Source organism: Coregonus clupeaformis, chromosome 28 (assembly GCF_020615455.1).
Source record: "Coregonus clupeaformis isolate EN_2021a chromosome 28, ASM2061545v1, whole genome shotgun sequence".
Taxonomy (NCBI): Eukaryota; Metazoa; Chordata; class Actinopteri; order Salmoniformes; family Salmonidae; genus Coregonus; species Coregonus clupeaformis.
The window spans coordinates 17,455,765-17,480,704 of NC_059219.1; the positions used below are offsets into that span (position 1 = coordinate 17,455,765).

At 43.6% G+C, this 24,940-nt stretch overlaps 1 protein-coding gene across 1 annotated transcript in view; it reads right to left on the reverse strand.

Annotated features, from left to right (window-relative positions):
* Positions 1-24,940, reverse strand: part of LOC121543033 (activating signal cointegrator 1 complex subunit 3) — a 160,326-nt gene that overhangs the window by 134,391 nt on the left and 995 nt on the right. The window contains exons 3-6 of the mRNA XM_041852716.2: positions 23,802-23,952; positions 21,307-21,500; positions 19,030-19,428; positions 12,847-12,964 (exon numbers count right to left, since the gene is read on the reverse strand). Of these exons, the coding sequence (XP_041708650.2) occupies positions 12,847-12,964; positions 19,030-19,428; positions 21,307-21,500; positions 23,802-23,952 (862 nt within the window). The remainder of the gene's footprint in view (positions 1-12,846; positions 12,965-19,029; positions 19,429-21,306; positions 21,501-23,801; positions 23,953-24,940) is intronic.

Consider the following 24,940-nt stretch of genomic DNA (forward strand, 5'->3'; position numbering starts at 1 on the left):
GATCAGAACTACTAGATTCAACCTACATCATTTATTGTATAAAATGTCTGCACACAATGTTTTCGGGGCTCTCTTCAGATAGCTCCCTAAGAGTTTGACGAACGGGTCCGTGCACGCGATTCCAGATATCTTTACCTCTGAATAAACTGCCTTTATTATACCATATCCACCCTGTCCAAAGTCTCTACTTGGTCTCAGTTCTCCAGTAAACTTGTGATTATCAACAGTACACAACGGTAACAAACAATTGGGGGAACTCACGGGGCAGATAGTAAGGTCGCAGTGACACAGAAAGCAGTTCAATGTCGGGGGTACAGAGTCGCTCTCTTACCAGGATCGCGGTCCGCTCTGACCAGGGTGAAGCCGGCCGGCTCCACTTCTCTGTCCGGGACTCTGTCATCCAGCCAAGTCTCCCAGCTGTATTGGATTCCGCTGCCAGCAGCGTTTTCATTATTTAGTCCGTTCGTAGCGGGTATGTACACGATCAACAAGATCAGTCCAAAACCCACCACTGTAAAAATCCATGGTTGGCAGAATGTTTGTAAACTAAGTCTACAAATTAAAAACATAAAATAACGCCACACTGCAGGTCGCAACAGAGACGCTGCTAGCTGCTATTTTCTTAGTTACGTTCATGGTTACGTCACGTATGACGAAAGCGCGTAAGTGCAAGCCCACAGACACCCATAGAGAATGTATTGAAAGCTTTGAAATTTGAAAAAAATAGATTTTACATGACAGGCTATGAGAGACTTCTGGGCGATTTTCAACCTGACTGAAATCGCCCCAAAAACGGGCGGGGCCATTTGAAGCACGACTTTAGCCTGATTTGACATTTAGTGGCAGTCAGATCAGATTAGAACACTGATAACTAGTACTGTTGCCGTGATATAATTGATTAGAAAAAAATCCCTTCCTTTTCCCGTTTGGCAGTGCGTCGCCCATATCGCCCTATTGAACAGGCCGTCCCTGTCGACCAATATTCATTTTATTTAGGGACAGCCCCCCAGGTTATGTCCCCCCCACTTCTAAAACCAAAGTTGCGTCCCTGAATGCACAGAAATAGAAACAAACAAAGAAAGTCACACAGACACACACACACAAAGACAGACTGACAGATAGACACAACTGGAGGCTATTCATGTCAGGTATCGCCCCACCTACTTCAGCCTCAGGGATCACTACTAAACTGGACACACGCTCAAACACACACCCATGCATGCACGCACACCCACGCATGAACACACACCCAAACAAACACAGCTGTAGGGATCACAAGGCTACTAGACTGGGCAGGTCAACCACAGATGTCTTCCCTTCCTGCCCAGCCAGATGTGTTATCGTCGATCTTGACCTGCTTTTTTTTGTTATGCACAGAGAGGCAGGTTTAATTGGCAGCTCTACTTTACGACAGGGCATGCCTCCAATCACCCCCTAACCCGTCCTTCTTTACTGTCTGCTGGGAAAGACAACACCAAACCACCGCCATCCAAATCACTGACACCACACATAGGGCTTATTGTAAGCTAGGACCAATATGGAGACTGAGGTCAGTGAAGATCAGATCAAGTGTCCTGAAATAACACACTCCTGGCTGGTGAACCAACAGGCTGTGGATGGATGAGAGGATGCCTGCCTGGGAAACCTCTGCTCCATGGGAGAGCAGCAGGGCTTCTGCCTGGCAGGAGGAGTCCAGTCCCAGACACTGCTGTGCAGAGGAGGCTGGTGGGAGGAGCTATAGGAGGACAGACTCATTGTAATGGCTGGAATGGAATAAATGAAACTAAGTCAAACGTAATTTCCATATGTTTTATACCGTTCCATTAATTCCATTTCAGCCATTAGAATGAGCCTGTCCTCCATTAGCTCCTACCACCAGCCTCCTCTGCTGGTGTGTATTCAGGTAGGTCAAACGTTCCCAAAACTACAGGTAGAAACGTTAATGAACATAGCTAACATTCTTCCCTATTGTACTTGAATTAATCCTATCTGTTCTACACAGTGTGTTCTGTAATGTTGCACCCTCCTGGACGGCAGCATGTCAGCGTGTTGTACATCATGCCTCTCCTGTGTCTCACCACTCACCCAGTCCACTGTCCTGCACCCGAGTGGCGCAGCGGTCTAAGGCACTGCATCTCAGTGCTTGAGGCATCACTACAGGCTGTATCACAACCGGCCGTGATTGGGAGTCCCATAGGGCGGCGCACAATTGGCCCAGCATCGTCCGGGTTTGGCCGGTGTAGGCCGTCATTGTAAATAAGAATTTGTTCTTAACTGACTTGCCTAGTTAAATAAAGGTTAAATAAAAAAAATAACATAAAAAATACACCCATCTGAGCCCAACTCTCAGTCAGTCCACTTTCCTACATCAATCTATAGTACATCCAGCTATCTCTAACAGGATTGGTTAGAGTGTGAAATTAGCCAATCTCATAGGTGCGTGCAGCCTCCCGGTGGCCACATGCATTTCTGTTTGTCCCATCTTTCTGTCCTCCCAGAATGAGCAGAGACTGGTCAGTGGTGCTGACACAGTGACACTACTATCACACCCCCCTCCCGGTTTCAGGCCCATTCCTAATCCCTAATCGAATGCAGTCAACCGACCCACTGGGAGCTGGGGTTAACGTGAGGAAATGAGGACTGGACCACTGCACTGTGTACTCACACTACACCTGTGGTCAAGTCCCAAATTTAGACAAGCTATTTGAAGAATACAAATGAGCCTATATTCTGTACCAGACTACTCTTTGTGAGACGGTGAGAGTAGAAAAACAAGAATGGATATGAAATCATTTATCAATCAATAAATCAAATGTATTTATGTAGCCCTGTTTACAGCAACATTTGACACAAAGTCCTTTACAGGAACACAGCATGGGGAACCACTGAATATGGTTTTTATCAGTGAATTAAATATGTGAAATCCCAACAAGATTGTATAGGTCTTAACCAATTAACCTTCCAGTCTGAGCTAGTGTGTGAAGTAGGCCTCATCTGTCAAGTAGGAGGACCAGATTTGATCATCCTCCCCTCCCTGTAACACTGGAATGAGAGTAAAAATCACACAGACAAAAAATTAACTACCTGCCAGCGCCTGTCCATCCTCACTCACTTTCTCCCCCTCTTTTTCTCAGAGCGAATGCCCATCAAGACTCAAAAGGCTCTTTTGAATTTTTCATCCAGCCCTCTGATGCCCTCTCTACCTTCACGGCCATTTCCATCTCAAAGGCAGCAGCTCTTCTCCTTTCTTCACTGCTACATTTGGGACAAGGTCACGTCTGTACCCCCTGCCAGCCCCCCCCCCCCTCTTAGCTCCCACTGACACAGTGGTAGTACATCCACACCCTTCCTTTCTCTCGCTCTCCTCTTTGCTTTCATGTGGCTCGCTCACCCGAGCACTCTCTTGCTCTCAGTGTGAGCTCTGTGCTGCTGGGTTCGCCATCTATTGGGTTTTCTAGATACGATTGGGGAATTGCTCCATTCAAATTGAGCTTTTTCCCCTTGTGGTTTCCACTTTCTAAACAAATGTAAACAGATACTGAGCAATTAGCTAAACACGTGCTCTAGCATGCCGATAGAGCAGGGGAGTAAACCAACGAGCTCACTTTGGAATAGGATGTGTGATGTGGTGTGTGTGTGTGTGTGTGTGTGTGTGTCAGCCGTGTGAGTGCGTGTGTGTGTGTGCCTACCGCGTGCGTGAACGTGTGTCTGTGTGCCTACCAAGTGCGTGAGTGTGTGTGTCTGTGAAAGAGAAAGCGAAACCATCTTGCAAGCCACGTCTTGGCTCATTTTAATATGTATAACATGTTCCAGACAGTTCCATAGCACTGAGAGGGCTGGCTGACGGTGCAGTGAGTGATTTGCTGCCTGACCGTTTGTCTACAGAGATACCAACTCGTTTGTGACCATGTCAGCAATGATCAAGTTCACCATGAACAACTAAAATTCCATCCCTTAGTTTTTTACTTTACCCAGAGAGAGTGTGTGCGCTTCATTACTCATAAACTCAGGGAGAGCTTCGAGAAGAGATGATGAGTCTATTCCTTGTCATAATAATTCTATATATAGAACACTATCCATACCTAAGAACCTTCCTGGAAAGCAAATCACAGAAGATAAGAGTCTCACCATCTCCTGCCTTCATCAGTAGTACCACCTAGCTGAATCACTTGAGTTGGAGTATGCTGCACAGATTTCATTTGTCATTTAGAGATCTGTAAAAACAGCCATCAGGCAGAGTACTTGTATTTACCAACATGCCGATGAAGGAGTTTGGAATTTGAAAGCTAATCAGCAGTGGACAGACCCAGACCCTCCCATCAAACCCCACTTCTTCTTTGATGGAATGCAGAAAGTGGGAAATTTAATCAGCCTCTTTTAGCCCCTCCTGACCTCTCCCCTCTGTCGTCAAGGCAACGCTAATCTCAAAAGCCGTCTGGCAGGCAGGTGAACTTTGACAAGCGAGAAGAGAAGAAGCCTATCACCACTTCCTCTCCATGCATATAACGTGAATCGTGGATGGATGGATGGAAGGGAAGAGAAGAAAGGAAAGAAAGACATTCCAGAACATGTCCTGCGTGTCTCTTCTCTGTGGTCAATACAGGAGGAAGAGGCACTTAACCTAAAGTAGGCCAATCAGCCCTTATACGCTCTTTAAAGTTTTCCAGGGTCTGGAAGTGACCTGGAGAAGAAGTGAAGACTTTAGGATGCAGTATGGTCTAGGGATAAAGTATCATGGAACACAACAGTGAGCTTGATGTGAAAAACACTAAGCCCTTCACCTAGCCCCCAAACACCTGCAGTTGCAAAATGCTAACGTAAAGAAAACAGATACCGGTAGGTGGATATAGCCTAACATGGTGGAACTTCCCCTGAGCCAAATGAAGCGCTAGATGGAGTCAAAGCTGATTGAAATTACATCATTACAACCTGATTACGCCGTCATTGCAACCAGTTTTGTACCACTGTGCACAGGCTAGTGTTTATCTAGGCTACCTATCCAGTCCCATCAGGTCAGAGCCCATTGTGGTGAGTCTACCTGCCCAGTATAACCTTAGCTTCATTCCCTGGTCAAAACGACCTGGTACTTGACACCACACCTAGGCTCAGGTACCATAGAACCAACCACAGCTAATTCATGATTTATACTGCTTAACTACACACAGATCGATTGATTAAACATACATACTAATCAATTGCACACAAACTGATAACGATTTATTCCTGACTTACTAAGTCCAACCCTTTACACCCGTGGGATTTGGCCTATACGGATAGGGCTAAGTTGAAATGTTTCTTCCAGAAGAAATATGAAAAGCATATGCTTGGTAGCAACTGAAAGGGAACAATTTGGAGATTATGGAAAAATTATTCGACCAAAGGGGAGGACAACAGTTAACCTGTCACAAGGCATAATTTGAAAGCTTGTTCTATTGCCAACATGACTAGCTAAGTTATAAAATACTACATTACAGTGTTAGGCTTTCACAATGCAATTCAGGGAAAAAAGATCATAATTTTGATGCACATAGAAATAAGTCATTAAAGTGCATTCAAGTGTGTGTGCCGCGACACATTTTCTTCACAATAGACAAACATAGGCTCATTCTGTTGAGAACAACCAAGGGTATGATGCCATGTCATCTTGGAACTGTACATCAAACATAGTGATCATAAACGTTGACATGAGTTTTATAACATGGAATAATATGGAAATGTGAAGTGAACATTTGGACTCACAGGTGTTTGGCTTGCTTGTATGACATCCGTAATAAAGAGATGCTCTGCTTTCTTGACACCACACTCAATAAAGCAAGTCCTGCAGGCTCTAGTATTATCTTATCTTGATTACTGTCCAGTCATATGGTCAAGTGCTGCAAAGAAAGACATAGTTAAGCTGCAGCTGGCCCAGAACAGAGCGGCACGTCTTGCTCTTCATTGTAATCAGAGGGCTGATATAAATACTATGCATGCCAGTCTCTCTTGTCTAAGAGTTGAGAAAAGACTGACTGCGTCACTTCTTGTTTTTATAAGAAACAATGTGTTTCAAATTGTTTGCATAGTCAACTTACACACAGCACTGACACACACACTTACCCCACCAGACATGCCATCAGGGGTCTTTTCACAGTCCCCAGGTCCAGAACAAATTCAAGGAAATGTACAGTATTATACAGAGCCATGAGAGCATCTTATATAGCACAAGTGAAGACCAAAACTGGATTCAAAAAACAAATAAAGCAACATCTCACGGCACAGCGCCTCTCCCCCATGTGACCTAATTGTTGTGTTTATGTACTGACATGTATGTGGAACTGATAGATGCACACACACTACATGTAAGTCTTTTGTCTGTAATGTATTTTTCGTTATGTGTAGGACCCCAGTAAGACTAACCCTAACCAAAAACATTAAAGCGGTATTTATTATCATTCTCAATGTCTCATCTTTCAAAATACATAGAGTCATCCTAATGTACAGCATTTCCCTCACTCAGACAACAAACTGCAAAAGTTGCCCAATTAGTGGAAGGGATGGGGGCAACTTCTTGTCGCGCGATTAACCAAAATGGTGTTCATCTTTCTTTTTAACCAACTAATTGACAGATGTCTGTTAAATTATTTGTATTCCATTTCGTTCTGTTTTTTTTCTGTGAGCTCAATGTGCACACTGCGCAGTTTTTCTAGAGATAAGTCAGATCAAACCCTAACTACGATGTAGTAGGGAGTTGTAATTTACAATGACCATAATCCATTGCACGCTTACATGTCCGGTCTGTGTTTCTTTTACACCTGCTAAATAATAGTGACAGAAGAATGCACAATCGACTATGCGAGGTATCTCTACCTGAAAATACATTATCTAAGTCATTGATAGTTGGTATTCAGCAGTCATAAAAGTATGCCTTATGTACTTTGAAGAACTACTAAAATAGTGATTTTGGCAGACCGCATAGGCAGCAGCTCTATAGAGATGAGATGATGACTTTGAATGAAATAATAAAGTCATTGAATAAAACAAATGTAATATACAAAACAAAGTAATGTGAATAAATGATGGTTAAAAAGTGATAAACAGTAATGGGCAGTCACCACCATCATGGGACTTTTATTAATTGTTTTATTCTGTGTGGTTACAGCATTCAACCCACATAATGCATAGTGCATTTTTTTTTTTTTTATAACTGAAACCGAAAACCGTTATTATTTTTTAATAATCGAACTGAAACCGACTCGACCTCAAAAAGCACTATTCGCTCTGCACTACAACCCATAGAGCGCAGTGAAGCAGAGAGCCAGAGCTCTGACGTCATGTATATGTTTCTGTACAGCCACTGAGTTACAATTTAGGCATTTATCAGTGCCCAAATCTTCTATTTTCAACCCGTGTTCAAGTGTAAAGGGCTACAGGTCCAATGCAGCCGTTTTTAGCTCAATATCAAATCATTTCTGGGTAACAATTACCTTACTGTGATTGTTTTAAATGAAAATGGTAAAAAAAAAAGAAACATGCTAAAATGTTGCTAGGAGTGTCTGGGAGTGGTCTGAGTGGGGAGTGGAAAACTGAAAACTAGCTGTTATTGGCAGAGAGGTTTGGAACTCTTTTGGTCTATTTACAGTATTCTCTCTCACACACACGAAAATCAATTTTTTTGACTGAACTGGGCCTTTAGATTAGTTGGTTAATTTACAGTATCACAACCACCGCTGTAAATGTATTTGAATAAACTAGTGGGAAATGAATGACTCAAATAGATAACTAGAATCCCTTCGGCGATAGAAATATATAAAATAATATTCAAGAAACGTTCTGAAAAACTAAAACTCCAGCTTCATATATATCTTTTTTCCATTTCTTTGATGCCTGCCTACGATTTGGAACCAACGACAACCCCAGCAATGACAAATTATCCATCCTTATCTTCCCACACACATCTTCAACTACTCGCAGCTTTGTTCACATTTTAAGTGTAAAAAAACAATTATCAGCCTGAAAGCGAAGAAAACATCTCCTAAAAGAGGAGAGAGAAAGAAAGAAAGAGAAACGAGGAGGGGTACTGCTAGCTCAGCATGGGGTTCAGTGTGTGAAAAATAACAAACACAGTCAGGCACTGGGTTCACTGTGCTACACAGGGAACAGCTTCAGTGACATCCAGTAGAATCAGTTCCATGCTGTGGGGAAATATAGACTGAAATCACTGACTGAATTGAGCTACAGGCCATGGGGGAAGCAACTTCAATATAAACCAGTCAGTGTACTGTAGGCTAAGCCTGGAAAACAGTGAACTACAAGGGCAACAGCCTTAATACGAGCCAGTCAGCTCCAAGCTACAGAGGGACAGCAATAGAGGGCTGTATAATGTAGAGAGGATACTTCACTGAACTACATAGGCTACTGTATATTCAGAGGTAGGAGCAGATCAGCATAGCTACGTTACAGCAGGACACATATCCTAGCACAGGGGAGGAGACCACTTCAGCACCAACCAAGTCAGTGTATTCCCAATTTTTGTATTTATTATTTTTTATTTATTTCACCTTTATTTAACCAGGTAAGCCAGTTGAGAACAAGTTCTCATTTACAACTGCGACCTGGCCAAGATAAAGCATAGTAGTGCAATAAAAACAACAACACAGAGTTACATATGGGGTAAAAAAAACATAAAGTCAAAAAAAAATACAACAGAAAATATATATACAGTGGGGAAAAAAAGTATTTAGTCAGCCACCAATTGTGCAAGTTCTCCCACTTAAAAGGATGAGAGAGTCCTGTAATTTTCATCATAGGTACACGTCAACTATGACAGACATATTGAGAAAAAAAAATCCAGAAAATCACATTGTAGGATTTTTAATGAATTTATTTGCAAATTATGGTGGAAAATAAGTATTTGGTCACCTACAAACAAGCAAGATTTCTGGCTCTCACAGACCTGTAACTTCTTCTTTAAGAGGCTCCTCTGTCCTCCACTGTTACCTGTATTAATGGCACCTGTTTGAACTTGTTATCAGTATAAAATACACCTGTCCACAACCTCAAACAGTCACACTCCAAACTCCACTATGGCCAAGACCAAAGAGCTGTCAAAGGACACCAGAAACAAAATTGTAGACCTGCACCAGGCTGGGAAGATTGAATCTGCAATAGGTAAGCAGCTTGGTTTGAAGAAATCAACTGTGGGAGCAATTATTAGGAAATGGAAGACATACAAGACCACTGATAATCTCCCTCGATCTGGGGCTCCACGCAAGATCTCACCCCGTGGTGTCAAAATGATCACAAGAACGGTGAGCAAAAATCCCAGAACCCCACGGGGGGACCTAGTGAATGACCTGCAGAGAGCTGGGACCAAAGTAACAAAGCCTACCATCAGTAACACACTACGCCGCCAGGGACTCAAATCCTGCAGTGCTAGACGTGTCCCCCTGCTTAAGCCAGTACATGTCCAGGCCCGTCTGAAGTTTGCTAGAGTGCATCCAGAAGAGGATTGGGATAATGTCATATGGTCAGATGAAACCAAAATATAACTTTTTGGTAAAAACTCAACTTGTCGTGTTTGGAGGACAAAGAATGCTGAGTTGCATCCAAAGAACACCATACCTACTGTGAAGCATGGGAGTGAAAACATCATACTTTGGGGCTGTTTTTCTGCAAAAGGACCAGGACGACTGATCCGTGTAAAGGAAAGAATGAATGGGGCCATGTATCGTGAGATTTTGAGTGAAAACCTTCTTCCATCAGCAAGGGCATTGAAGATGAAACGTGGCTGGGTCTTTCAGCATGACAATGATCCCAAACACACCGCCCGGGCAACGAAGGAGTGGCTTCGTAAGAAGCATTTCAAGGTCCTGGAGTCTCCAGATCTCAACCCCATAGAAAATCTTTGGAGGGAGTTGAAAGTCTGTGTTGCCCAGCGACAGCCCCAAAACATCACTGCTCTAGAGGAGATCTGCATGGAGGAATGGGCCAAAATACCAGCAACAGTGTGTGAAAACCTTGTGAAGACTTACAGAAAACGTTTGACCTGTGTCATTGCCAACAAAGGGTATATAACAAAGTATTGAGAAACTTTTGTTATTGACCAAATACTTATTTTCCACCATAATTTGCAAATAAATTCATAAAAAATCCTACAATGTGATTTTCTGGATTTTTTTTCCTCATTTTGTCTGTCATAGTTGACGTGTACCTATGATGAAAATTACAGGCCTCTCTCATCTTTTTAAGTGGGAGAACTTGCACAATTGGTGGCTGACTAAATACTTTTTTTCCCCACTGTACAGTGTGTGCAAATGTAGCAAGTTATGGAGGTAAGGCAATAAATAGGCTATAGTGCAAAATAATTATAATTAGTATTAACACTGGAATGCTAGATGTGCAAGAGATTATGTGCAAATAGAGATACTGGGGTGCAAAAGAGCAAAATAAATAACAATATAGGGATGAGGTAGTTGGGTGGGCTAATTTCAGATGGGCTGTGTACAGGTGCAGTGATCGGTAAGGTGCTCTGACAACTGATGCTTAAAGTTAGTGAGGGAGATAAGAGTCTCCAGCTTCAGAGATTTTTGCAATTCGTTCCAGTCATTGGCAGCAGAGAACTGGAAGGAATGGCGGCCAAAGGAGGTGTTGGCTTTGGGAATGACCAGTGAGATATACCTGCTGGAGCGCAGACTACGGGTGGGTGCTGCTATGGTGACCAATGAGCTAAGATAAGGCGGGGATTTGCCTAGCAGTGATTTATAGATGGCCTGGAGCCAGTGGGTTTGACGACGAACATGTAGTGAGGACCAGCCAACAAGAGCGTACAGGTCACAGTGGTGGGTAGTGTATGGGGCTTTGGAGACAAAACGGATGGCACTGTGATAGACTACATCCAATTTGCTGAGTAGAGTGACTACTAGCCTGGTCCCAGATCTGTGTGCTGGACACTGACCATAGGAGTTGGCAAGACAGCACAAACGGATCTAAGACCAGCCTAAGGGACAATGCCACCCCTCAGTTAACATAATAACAAGTCTACAGTAAACATGTTGTCCCCCACGAATGATGTAGTGCTCCTCCTTGTGTGGGAAACTTGTTTCTCATGAGAAGATGTATACATGTCCAAACGGGGCAGGAGATATGCTTGTTCAGAGTTTGGTGGGGGACAACATGTCTAATTAGCAGGAAAACTAATGGGCGGGGCTTATGGGTCCTTATAAGAAACTTGTTCCTCATGAGGGGCTGCATATAATAACCAAATTCCCTGACAATAGCTCAAACGGGACAGGAGATATGCTTGTTCAAAGTTTGGAATTTCAGTTTATTACTATAGTACCCACCTCCACCCTTCGGCCAATCAGTGTAATTTCTGAATTTTAGTTGATTACTATAGCACCCCCTTTGAGCCAATCAGTGTAATTTGTACATGCCGGATCTCTATGGCAAGACATCATTCACCAAAGTTTCGTCAAAATTGAGCTAGTGCTGTCTGAGATATTGCGTGTGACGAATGTACGAACGTACTAAAGGACGGAGACAGAGCCACAGTCCCCTTCCAGATGTCATCATGGGGACAATAACACTATACAAGGCATGAGCCAGATATTTGTCTATAGAGTGAAAACCTACTTTGCTACATTTTCTCTGATTTGTGAGAAGAAGCGGAAGGCAAGAGGGGCTAAAAGAGAGGGACTGGTTTAGTGCTGGAGATGACTACCTTGGACTTAAATGGATCATGGTGCAATACATCCCCCAACCTCCCATCCTCCTCACCCAAACCCCCATCCTCCTCACCCAAACCCCCATCCTCCTCACTCAAAACCTAGAGAAATAATGAAGGATTGAGCTAAGCTTAATGGGCTATCTTTAGGTAATGGCCTTTCAGCGTATTGAGCCGTTTGACAATCATGCAGAAAACGAGAGAAATACCCAGCTCCAAAACAGACCTGAGACAGACCTGATGGGGTAGGTGATGGGAACAAAGAAATGAGAGAACGATGAGGTTACGGTGGAGGGAGGGAGAAAAAAAGGTATAGAAAGGAAAAGAAGTTAAGGTGGAATGTTGAACCTTTGGGTAGAGAGGATGGTGAATAGCCTTTTCACAGTTACATGAAATGTACATAAAAGTAACATATTTCCCATCTTGAATAGCGGTAGGGAAGTATTTGTAATTGTATGCCTTAGAAGGCTATAGCTTTACCAACCTTCACCCAATGACAAAGAGACACTGCATTTCATACTGTACCTCTCTGTACTGGACGGGATACGATCAAAGATTCACAGAGTCTAATATTGATTTGTACATCAAACCCTCAGATAGATCTTTAAGGGTTGTTGGAGCTGGACTGTGCTGTTTGTGTGGTAGGGATTAACATCCAAACATGGACCAGGTGTTAAAGGTCATGACCCCGCTGAGAAATGCATAGCGAAGAGTCGACCTTAGTGAGCCTATCATACATCACCCTCTCCTCCTCCTACAATTCAGATCACACCCTCTCCTTACCTTGAGAACACTCTGTCAATGATGAAGGTTGGGGGTAAATAAGTATATATATAAAATAAAAAAAGGCATAATATTAAAAGTGGTCCTCCAAATGAAGGGTAGTCACAGGCTAAATATTTAAATATTTTTATCATTAAATTTTTTTCAATGATGAATGTTGGAGTCAGTTGGTCTAGGCATTAGTCTAGGCAATTAATGCCAAGATTTGGCTAGGTATGTAAAATTTGAATTTCAAACCAATGATCTGCAGTTTAATTAATCAACAACGCTCTACCCCACTGCTCTCCGAGAGTGTGATGGATCTCTGGTTTCTATTGCGATTACCTGGATGCCTCCGGTGCAAGGGGCAGGGTCTGACTCACCTGGTGGGTAGTTGATCCTGTCTGCAGGGATGGAGAGGAGAGAGTCCACGATGGAAGACCTTTTCTGGAGGAGAACAGAGATCATCTCAAATCCCTCTGGGCCCAGCAGCTCAAACAGCTGGAGGAGAGAGAGAGCAGAGAGAGAGAGAGAGAGAGAGAGAGAGAGAGGGGGAGCAGAGAGAGAGAAAGAGAGGAGGGGGGAGACGGGGAGAGAGAGAGAGAGCGAGGAGCAGAGAGAGAGAGAGGAGGGGGGAGACAGAGAGACAGAAATGAGAGAGAGAGAGGAGGGGGGAGACGGAGAGAGAGAGATGAGAGAGAGCGAGTGGGAGACAACAGCAGGTGTGCTTCAGCCAAGAATCCTAAAGTAGTAAACAAACACATCCTATGGTTCAACCTCCATCCTCCCTCCAAACACACGCTTGCACTGCCAAGAATGAGCACCTGGTAATTACCATGCCCAAAGTAAGTCTGGGCCTGGGACAGAATAATGCTCTGCCGCTAAGCCCCCCAAACACAGCCACCTGGCACTTAGCTGGCTGGGGACAGAAAAACAACAGTAAACCTGACTGGGAGGGGAGCGATCACTGAGCTAGGAGCTGGCTAGCACAGGAGAGAAACATACAGTATTAACCATAGGGGGTGGAAATGCAGTGTGCATCAGACACAATGAGTAACTTTACATGCACACTAATACACTGTGTACAAAACATTAGGGACACCTGCTCTTTCCATTATATAGACTGACCCGTTGAATCCAGGTGAAAGCTATGATCCCTTATTGATGTCACATGTTAAATCCACTTCAAATCAGTGTAGATGAAGGGGAGGAGACAGGTTAAAGAAAGATTTTTAAGCCTCGAGACAATTGAGACGGGAAAGACAAAAGATTGAAGTGCCTTTGAACAGGGTATGGTAGTAGATGCCAGGCGCACCGGTTTGAGTATGTCAAGAACTACAACACTGCTGGGTTTTTCACACTCAACAGTTTCCCCTGTGTATCAAGAATGGTCCACCACCCAAAGGACATCTAGCCAACTTGACACAACTGTGGGAAGCATTGGAGTCAACATGGGCCAACATCCCTGTGGAATGCCTTCGACACTTTGTAGACTCCATGCCCTGACGAATTTATGCTGTTTAGAGGGCAAAAGGGGGTGCAACTCAATATTAAGGTGTTCCTAATGTTTTGTCCACTCAGTGTAATTCGATATTAAACTGATTATGTCAGTAGGCAGAGTATGGCAATAGTCATGTAAACATTTTACTGTGCTTATCTTAATTGACGTAAGGTCAAAATCTAAATACGCATACGCCATATAAAACACCTGCTTTTCTAAGCAATCTTTTGAATTATTAGGACATGTGAACAGCTTAATCGGAGTTCCAGCGGTGTATTTGATCTGCGCATTTGCCAGCACCGGTAACGCAAGCCTCCCTCTAATGCGTGAGTGAAGTGAGGTCGTAAAAACTGAAAGTATGTATGCATCTTAGAAATAGATTTCACATACAAACTTTATATGTCCGAACACAGAATCAATCAGGCTTCACAAAAAGAACATGGTCGCTGTGGTAGAATGTTTATTTTGAATGGCAATTTTCAGCATTTATTTAAGTCCCATCAGGTAGCCTGATTTTAGATGTGTCCATGTAAACAGGATTATTAGGGAAATTGTTAATGTGCATGTAACTGCACTCAATGAGAGACAACATCAAAACCAACATAGTAACTGACATTAGAAGATATGAGCATTCTTGACCATTCAGAATTTTTTATCCTGCATTATGTTTTGTAATAAATAATAAAGCTAAAATACAATACAAAACAGATTATTAAATTCATGCTTTTCAGTCTGCAGATGGATGGATAATCTGATGGAAAGAGAGACTTTGCTCTTTTGCTTTTCCACATCCTCTCTGGGGACTTCGTTAGCCACCGCGCTAGGGGAGCCAGACGCACTTTGATGATGTCAGGAGACAGGTCAGCCGCCCCACTTTGTGAAGGGTTGTCTTTGTTTCTCTGTGTGCTGGGACTTGGTTTAATTTTCTGCCTCCAAAATCCTTTCCCTCTCAGTGACTTGAGGGTCATTCCATGTCATTTCAGCAAGCAATGACACCCACAATCTCAGATTGTTCTGAAATCTTTTCTGTAGTTAGAAACAGATAAGATTAGCATTCCTACAAGATAATTTTGGTTTAAATATAATTTGATCTCTGATAAATTAAGCTGACTGATTGGACCCAAATTGTCCATTTAATCTATAAAAGATTCATATCCCTAACTTTTTTTCTAATAATGAGTAAGTCATGAGTAATCCAAAGAAATGGTCAAAAGCCACTCACGGACCCCCCACGCCAAACGCACCCAAACAATGACTATACACATTGATCCAGGTTTGCTGATGTCAACGTTGTGAACAGAGTGCCCCATGGTGGCAGTGGGTTTATGGTATGGGCAGGCATAAGCTACAGACAATGAACACAATTGCATTTTATCAACAGCAATTTGAATGCACAGAGATACCGTGACGAGATCCTGAGGTCCATTCATCCGTCGCCATCACCTCAAGTTTCAGCATGATAATGCACGGCCCCATGTCACAAGGATCTGTACACAATTGATGGAAGATGAAAATGTCCTAGTTCATCCATGGCCTGCATACTCACCAGACATGTTACCCATTGAGCATGTTTGGGATGCTCTGGATCGACGTGTTCCAGTTCCCACCAACATCCAGCAACTTCGCACAGCCATTGAAGAGGAGTGGTACAACATTCCAAAGGCCACAAGCAACAACCTGATGTGCCGCGCTGCATGAGGCAAATGGTGGCCACACCAGATATGGACTGGTTTTCTGATTCACACCCCTACCTTTTTTTTTTAAGGTATCTGTGACCAACAGATGCATATCTGTATTCCCAGTCATGTGAATTCCATAGATTAGGGCCTAATGAATTTATTTTAATTGACTGATTTCCTTATATGCATTATTTATTTTTTTCCTCTTGCATTAATTTTTGTCCAGTGTAGTATCAGTTTTCTGTTCAGAGAAATTAGTCATTGAAGTTGTTAGGTTTATGTCCTATCCTACATCCTGATATTACCAGGTTCTGACCACTAGATGGTGCTGTTACTGCTATTAAGTGATTAATTTAAAGAACCCCCCTTCCCCTCAATGTTAAAGGGATAGTTCACTCAAATTACATATTGGTTTCCTTACCCTGTAAGCAGTTTATGGACAAGGTATGACAGCAACCCATGCTTTGGTTTTGTTAACCTGGCCACTGTTTCAAATGCTAACTTTTTAGCATTTGTGACACAAATCAAACGCAAGTCAATGGTACCTATATCAGCACTGTCGCGCTTCATATCCAAATCATCTATAAGTAAGTAACATTGAGTTACACAATCAAATTCTTGATACTTTAGGATGACTTGGACATGAAGCGTGAAAATGCTAATATAGGTACCATTGAATTGGATTTGTGTCACAAATTCTGTAAAGTTAGCATTTGAAACAGTGGACAACAAAACCAAAGCATGGATTGCTGTCATACCTTCTCAATAGACCAATTTGTTATTTTGTAATTTGGTCAACTATCCCTTTAACATTGGGGGGGGGGGGAGCAGCACCATCTAGTGGTCAGAACCTGGTAATATCAGGATGCAGGATGGGACAGAAACCTAACAACTTCAATGACAAATTTCTCTGAACAGGGGAAATAAACCATCACCAAATTCACTGAGAATACATTACGTAGGATGAAGAAACAATATACAGAGCCACAGCTCCATACTACTTGTCAGACCTAGAGAACTGATACTATATATTCATTGTTAGGGTGGGTTTGGCGTGGGGAGGTGGGGTCTGTGGGTGGCTTTTTACCATTTCTTTGGAATCCTTATGTCTTACTCATTGTTAGAATTTGTTGGGGTCCAAATCAGTTGTTATGCACTATATTTACTGAATATTATATGAATCCTATCATTTCAAAGGTCCAATTTGGGTGCAATCAATTAGCTCAACTTCACAGAGATCAAATTATATTTCAACAAAATAATGTTGCAGGAATGCTAACCTTATCAGTTTCTTCCCACAGAAACGATTTCAGAACAATCTGAGATGGTGGGTGTCGAAATCCTTGTGCTTGTGCTTTTTGAGATGGAATGACCCTGGGACTGTTTGTTGTTATTGTTGGTCTGTTTTTCACCTGCTGCCCGGAGAGAATCTTTTTTATGGGCACTCATGAATTCTGTCCTTGAAGTTCATTGGATCCTCTCAGCCTGGAAGGGAAGGTGAGGAGGACAGAGGAGTCTGCTGGGAGTGAGAGACAGTCTTCCTTCAGAAGGAAGGAGCTCACAGACCTAACCACCCTGAAGGCTTTTTTTTACCTTTAAGCCTGGATGAGGCTGAGACATTAGGTGAACTGTAACTGTGAACCATAGAGAGTTCTAGAAAACTCTCTATGGCATAGGCTACAACAAGCTTTCAGGAAGACAGGCAACTATCAGTGTCCACATAGATCACTGGTTATAATACAAATGTTGAATGAGACTGCCATATCTGCTAAATGGCATTATTATTATTATTATTATATAAGCAGCACACCCGCACACAGTATGTCTTACAGCAGTCAAAAAAAATGAATATAACTCATCAAGAGTCTATGTCCCTGTGCTTTAATGAAGGCAGAGCTCTTCTTTTCACTACCACCAAAAACATACCTTTAAAATCAAGCTATAAAAAACATTACTTTGTATTCTTTCTTTCTCCTCTCTTTCTCAAGCCACTGCTATTGCAGCAAATGTCATCATTCCAGGAGTCCAAATGAGAGGTAATAAAAAGCGGTGGGTTTCTCCTCTGTCACATCTAATGGTACAGAGTACAGAGCCTTTAAACTTTGCTGTTGAATTTGGAGTCACACGCAGGGAGGTGCGTGGAGTGCACAAACACAAAGGGCACTCCACATCTAAACATGCCAGTAGGGGAGTTGGCTTCCAAATGTCAACTACGTGGAGAACATCAGAAGAGAATGTAGAAGCAGGTATTAGTAAAAACCTACACTGTCTGCTGTGGAGAAAAGTAAAGGTAGAGGAGAGAGAGAGAGACACTCAAGAGAACAGAATGAGGCACTGTTTGTCTAATTCATAAGTGAAAGCCACATGTTTCAGCATGTGGCCTACAGAGCATGTGGCCTACAGAGCATGTGGCCTACAGAGCATGTGGCCTACAGAGCATGTGGCCTACAGAGGGCACTCTAACCCTGACCTTTAACTGCTAACACACAAACAGGCACACACCTCTTCTAGACTGGATGCTGGATGGGGGGGGAGGGGGTCGAGGAGAACAAACAGAAGAGAGCCACTAATAAATTATATTAATTAAGGTGTGTGGCGACCTTGTGTTTTTGTGGGCTGTAAGGGAGAGAGGGAGAGCGAGCGAACAACTCTAAATTAAGCACCTGTATAAGAGAGATGGGAGCAGTGCCCAGAGCCTCATCAATCCATCTTTCCCTTCCTCTCCTCCGTCACAACCTGGCATCCCCCCCACCCCCACCCAGTCACTCCCCCACTCTCTCCGTAAGTGTGTTCTTTTCTTGTGGAAGAAGTGAACAACATGTCTCAATAACACCATGGCTCAGCACAGACTAAGTGCTGCCTTAATTGCCTGTTATTGCCCAGTAATTCTAGCCCAGTTCTTCTAGCTAGTCTTGATTCATTGGTAACTGCGCAAATCCTTTCAACATACAGTAAACCCAAGGTCTTTCCACCCTCTAAAAACCATACAGAATCTCAGACCTTAAACATTGAACCTGAACACTTTCACTTATTCTTCCTTCTGTGTGGCATACAATACTGCAGCCTTTATCCTGATGTGTATGTCAGGCATACTGCAGCCTTCCTATGGGATGGGACCTCCCTGGAGAAGCAGTAAGATCCTCCTCCTCTCCTATAAGGTTAAGGTCAGCTCTCCAGATCTCTCCAAACTTCATCTTTAGCATGAGACAACACCCTAAGCTAAAGGCCAAGGTTGACCTGCAGTGGAGACGGGGTCCAAAGTGGATGTGGTCTGACCCGGCGTTTAAACCCCAGAGGCCAGCTGGCTAAGGTCAAGGAATAACTGAGGTTTCGGTCGGCACAATAGTGTGAAAAGGGTAAAGGTGGTGTGAGAGGGTGCTGCTCACCTCGTTCTGCAGCTCGTCGTCACTCTTGGTGGAAGCCAGCATCTCAAACAGGGAGGTGCACAGTTCCTCAGGGCTGGAAGAAATCATGTTGCCTCCGTTCAGGTACTTCTCTACCTCCCCCCTCAGGATGGTCCCATCCCCAGAGCTCTGAGCCCCTCCCGGGCTTAGCCTGCCTCCATCCACCTCTCCCCCATTACCCCTGCGGCCTTGGTGGTTGTTGAGGAAGCTGTGGAAGTCCAGGCCTCCACCAGGGGTCTCATCCTCAGGGCCCCCGGCCCATGGCAGGGCCTCCTGGGGGTCCAGGGCGTAGCAGTCATAGGAGAAGGTGATGTTGCGTCCGAAGGCCGAGCCGCGCTGAGGGGTGCGACAGGCGCTCTGGGAACGAACAAACTCCTCCACCTGTAAAACATCAATAAATAAATAGTACAGCATAATAAATATATTCTAAGAAAAATAGGATGGTAGAATAATAAAATACTAGGAAGAAAATGTATAAACCAAAAAGTAACTTTTGTTATATTTTATTTTAAGCAGGCCTATATATACAGTGGGGAGAACAAGTATTTGATACACTGCCGATTTTGCAGGTTTTCCTACTTACAAAGCATGTAGAGGTCTGTAATTTTTATCATAGGTACACTTCAACTGTGAGAGATGGAATGTAAAGCAACAATCCAGAAAATCACATTGTATGATTTTTAAGTAATTAATTTGCATTTTATTGCATGACATAAGTATTTGATCACCTACCAACCAGTAAGAATTCCGGCTCTCACAGACCTGTTAGTTTTTCTTTAAGAAGCCCTCCTGTTCTCCACTCATTACCTGTATTACCTGCACCTGTTTGAACTCGTTACCTGTATAAAAGACACCTGTCCACACACTCAATCAAACAGACTCCAACCTCTCCACAATGGCCAAGACCAGAGAGCTGTGTAAGGACATCAGGGATACAATTGTAGACCTGCACAAGGCTGGGATGGGCTACAGGACAATAGGCAAGCAGCTTGGTGAGAAGGCAACAACTGTTGGCGCAATTATTAGAAAATGGAAGAAGTTAGAGATGACGGTCAATCACCCTCGGTCTGGGGCTCCATGCAAGATCTCACCTCGTGGGGCATCAATGATCATGAGGAAGGTGAGGGATCAGCCCAGAACTACACGGCAGGACCTAGTCAATGACCTGAAGAGAGCTGGGACCACAGTCTCAAAGAAAACCATTAGTACACACTATGCCGTCATGGATTAAAATCCTGCAGCGCACGCAAGGTCCCCCTGCTCAAGCCAGCGCATGTCCAGGCCCGTCTGAAGTTCGCCAATGACCATCTGGATGATCCAGAGGAGGAATGGGAGAAGGTCATGTGGTCTGATGAGACAAAAATAGAGCTTTTTGGTCTAAACTCCACTCGCCGTGTTTGGAGGAAGAAGAAGGATGAGTACAACCCCAAGAACACCATCCCAACCATGAAGCATGGAGGTGGAAACATCATTCTTTGGGGATGCTTTTCTGCAAAGGGGACAGGACGACTGCACCGTATTGAGGGGAGGATGGATGGGGCCATGTATCGCGAGATCTTGGCCAACAACCTCCTTCCCTCAGTAAGAGCATTGAAGATGGGTCATGGCTGGGTCTTCCAGCATGACAACGACCCGAAACACACAGCCAGGGCAACTAAAGGAGTGGCTCCGTAAGAAGCATCTCAAGGTCCTGGAGTGGCCTAGCCAGTCTCCAGACCTGAACCCAATAGAAAATCTTTGGAGGGAGCTGAAAGTCCGTATTGCCCAGTGACAGCCCCGAAACCTGAAGGATCTGGAGAAGGTCTGTATGGAGGAGTAGGCCAAAATCCCTGCTGCAGTGTGTGCAAACCTGGTCAAGACCTACAGGAAACGTATGATCTCTGTAATTGCAAACAAAGGTTTCTGTACCAAATATTAAGTTCTGCTTTTCTGATGTATCAAATACTTATGTCATGCAATAAAATGCAAATTAATTACTTAAAAATCATACAATGTGATTTTCTGGATTTTTTTATTAGATTCCGTCTCTCACAGTTGAAGTGTACCTATGATAAAAATTACAGACCTCTACATGCTTTGTAAGTAGGAAAACCTGCAAAATCAGCAGTGTATCAAATACTTGTTCTCCCCACTGTGTGTATATATATATATATATATATATATATATATATATATATATATATATATATATATATATATATATATATATATGTCATAGTATTACAGTTGTCCCCATAGACAAAATTAGACTCCCCCCACCTGGGACTCTCCCAGAGGGGCCACGGCCCGGGACACAGCAGCACAGGAGGCGTCGGCTGCCGAGGAGGGGAATGGGCCGAACATCTGCTTAATGGCCCTGGTCTCCTCATGACCCACATGGTCCTTGTTGTGGAAAGTCTCAAACAGGAAGACAGCAGCACTCTCAATGGTGTCCTGGCCATGCTCTGTCCCCACTGCCAGAGACATGGAGAAACAACAAGATAATTAGTTAGCTAGATGCTAAATACCATCATCATCATCATTTATTATGAGCCCAGCTTCTCCAGTCCCACTCTTCAACCGAGGCATATGCTGACACTGATGATCATTGTGATTATCAGAAAACCCACGACCACTACTATACCATTAGTGATATCTAGCTGGCTAGTGGCTACAGCAATGTGATATTTCTTGCTGCACTGCTGTTTCAACTGTATGTTCCAAGCAGTAAAAGGCTAGCACTGTCTAGCACTGCTCCTCAGAGAAATGAAAGATGGATAAGAGCACTTTCTAAAAGACACGTATCCTCCCACCGTAGCTCAGTGAGAGCTCTGTTTAATGAAGGGAATCAGGACTAATTGTCCAAAAGAGAAGAGAGGGAGAGAGAGACAAAAAGAGAGGGAGACAGATAAAGGGTGATACTTAGAGAGGCAGAGGGAAACGGATGAAAATAATTTAAGCCAATTAAAATGGCCTAAATGCATCTCACTCTCCATTGTGTGTGCGTCAAGGCACGATGGATGCTTTTCATCTTCCTTCTCAGTGTGTTCTAGAGCTTTACACTCTAGTTAGATAGACAGGCTAAGGGCACATTAGAAGGACCAAAATTGCATGGTCAAGAACATTTAGAAAATATCCCAAATACGTGTTTATTATCGCTGAAGGCTCTCTGGCCTTTCAATGATGAGGACAAAAAAAAAAGAGTAGTGGCGAACAGAAAGCAAATAAATTGAACAAAATTGGCCTTTTCATAAAAATCTGCTTTTATCACAGGGTTTCAAGGAGGTAGGTAGGCCATAATGCGTCTCTTGGTGAGCTCTTAGACAGCATTTCAAAGTAGAAATCCTGACTGTACAACATGTTTTCAGGGACCTACTGTATGTGTCTATTGTTAGAATGTACTCTTATTTGCTGACAACATCCTGGCATTCTCTACTAAAACACCTCAGCTAAGGAACATGCATCAAGCTCTACACTATATAATTGATCTTTCAGAGACACTGATCCTAGCCTGGAACACATGAGCCTTTAGACAGAGAGACACCCCAGGCAGCCAGACTCCACTAGCTGTCCTGAGCTCTTGATCCTCCACATACATGTAGCTGCTGTTAGAACCCCAGGTTTGTTCTCAATTTGTCTTCCCTCGATTCCTTGTGTCCTCTCTCCTCCTCAAAACACGTTGGAGGAGAAGTTCAGAGGGGAGAAACCTTGGATCTTTAGCTCTAATGCGTTTTGAGGCGGAGGTGAGGAAAGGGGACGTGAGGAATCGAGGAGAGGGGACGTGAGGAATTGAGGAAAGACACATTGAGGGAGCCTCAGAGATGCCTTCTCATGTGTCCTTCAGGGCCTCAGTCTCCTCCTGTACACTACAGAGGCGCTCTGCCTGGAGGGCATCCACTCTCCACTGCACGCCACTGTGGTATCTATCAGGGATGCAGTGGGATTAGGGGGACAGAGGGGTGTGTGTGATCACCCGTCCCCCAACAGGCAGGATCAGAATAGTAATAAGAGCAGCAGGAGAGGGCCCTGTGTTGCACCGCTGTACGACTTCTGGAGTTGTGGGGGATTTGCATCTAATCTAATTATAAGTCACATCAGGACATCAGGACACCCGGTCGCCACGGTGACGGCGGGAGCTCTGACACCTTGTATGGGGTTCCTTTTGGTGGAGCAAGCTCTCCATAGGAGGTTGAATCCCAACAGTGGAGGGGAGGCTCAGTGCTTTGTCTTGAGGCTAAAAACGATAGAGGACTATTGCACATTTTGACTGCGAGGAAATATAATACATTTAAGTGTGGCCCTCCGGACCTTGGTGAAGACCAAATGCGGCCCCTGGGGCAAAATGAGTTTGACACCCCTGGTTTAGAATGTATATTAGCCAGGCCATTGAGTTGATTACCTATCACTTATCAGTGTTTCCCCTATATTAATTTAGCAGCGGCACCCCATGGGATGGGCAACCCCATGCTTCGGCCTATTTATTTAAAGCCGCCATGCTACATAAGCTGGTCTAAAGGTTATAATGCTTTTAAAGGGAAAATTATATTTCAGATGGTGTCAACATAATTTAATCATTTTGGAGTAGAATGTCCTTTTAAAAAGTCACCAGAAGTGACTTTCTCACAGTCGTTCTACAAAACAACAACTGTCTTTGCAACCACTGCTGGGAAAAGTCCTAGGGAAAACACTGCCTATTCACCCTCACAGATAACATAACATTAGAATGGTACTGCATGACTGAAAGTGTATCCCAGCCAGGCCAGCGAGTTGATTACCTATCTGTTTGGCAGCCTGTAGGATGCTCTTCAGCTCCTGTGCTGCAGCCTGCTGCTCTGCCTTCTCCAGATGCTGAGTGAAGAACTGGACTATCTTCTGCCATGTCAGGCCCTCTCTGGAGAACAGCTCCTGCCTCTTTAGACGCTTGGTCTAACATGAGACAAACAGACAGCAAGGGCATAGTGTTACACAGAATTATCATGAAACTATGTAGTCTGATATTGGATGCACACAGTGACCTCTCTCTCCATATCCCTCTCTATCACATGCAGCAGAGGGTAATTCTAAGCCCTTTTCATAACTCAAAGACATAGTGGAGCAGCATTCGCTAAGTTCCTTGCATAGCGAGTGACTTTGAAATAAGAATTTCCTTTAGCATTGGGTATTAGTGCTCATCAGGTCAGGGCGTTCAGTGCAAGGAGGGCCAGCAGCAGTATTTACACCATGCCTTTATTACAATCAGCACTTCCGTGTCCTCTAAAACTAAAGCATTTTTACTGGAGCTCTGATAATCTCCCAGCGACCCTCATTAGTCCCTCTTTTCCCTCAAGCAGCAGTTTTCACACTGTTGAGGATTTAGCTCTGGGAGAACAGGGCCAGAGGTGGTGGTCTGAGGACCAGGCCCAATGTTCTCCTAAGTAGAGTATCTCAATACACACCACCAACTTAACAAGCCCCCGATCTGAATGAGAGGAGAAATTAGGGGAATAGAGGGAGAGGCAAAGATTAGAATATATTTTGAAAAGGGAGAGAGAGTAGAGAGCAGATTAAAGAAGATAACAGGAAAAGAGAGGTATCATGGTAAACGGGAGAGAGCTGGAGAAAGAGATATCAAGAAGGGAATTGAATGAAAAAGCACTACAAGTAGCCTATGTGTTCACAACAGCCCAAAGCATCCTCCTCAATTAGCTTAATTCACATACATGTGTAATCAGCTCCACCTCCCTCATATAATAAAGCATGGCTGTGAATTGATAGGGATGCGATATCACGATACTTAGGTGTGATATGATATGTATTGTGAATCGATACTGTGATTTTATTGCGATTCGATGTTCCAAACATATTTCTCACCAAATGTCTTCTGCAGAGGTTCAAGAGAGAGCAATGAGAAATCGAGTTTTGATCAGTCATGGTT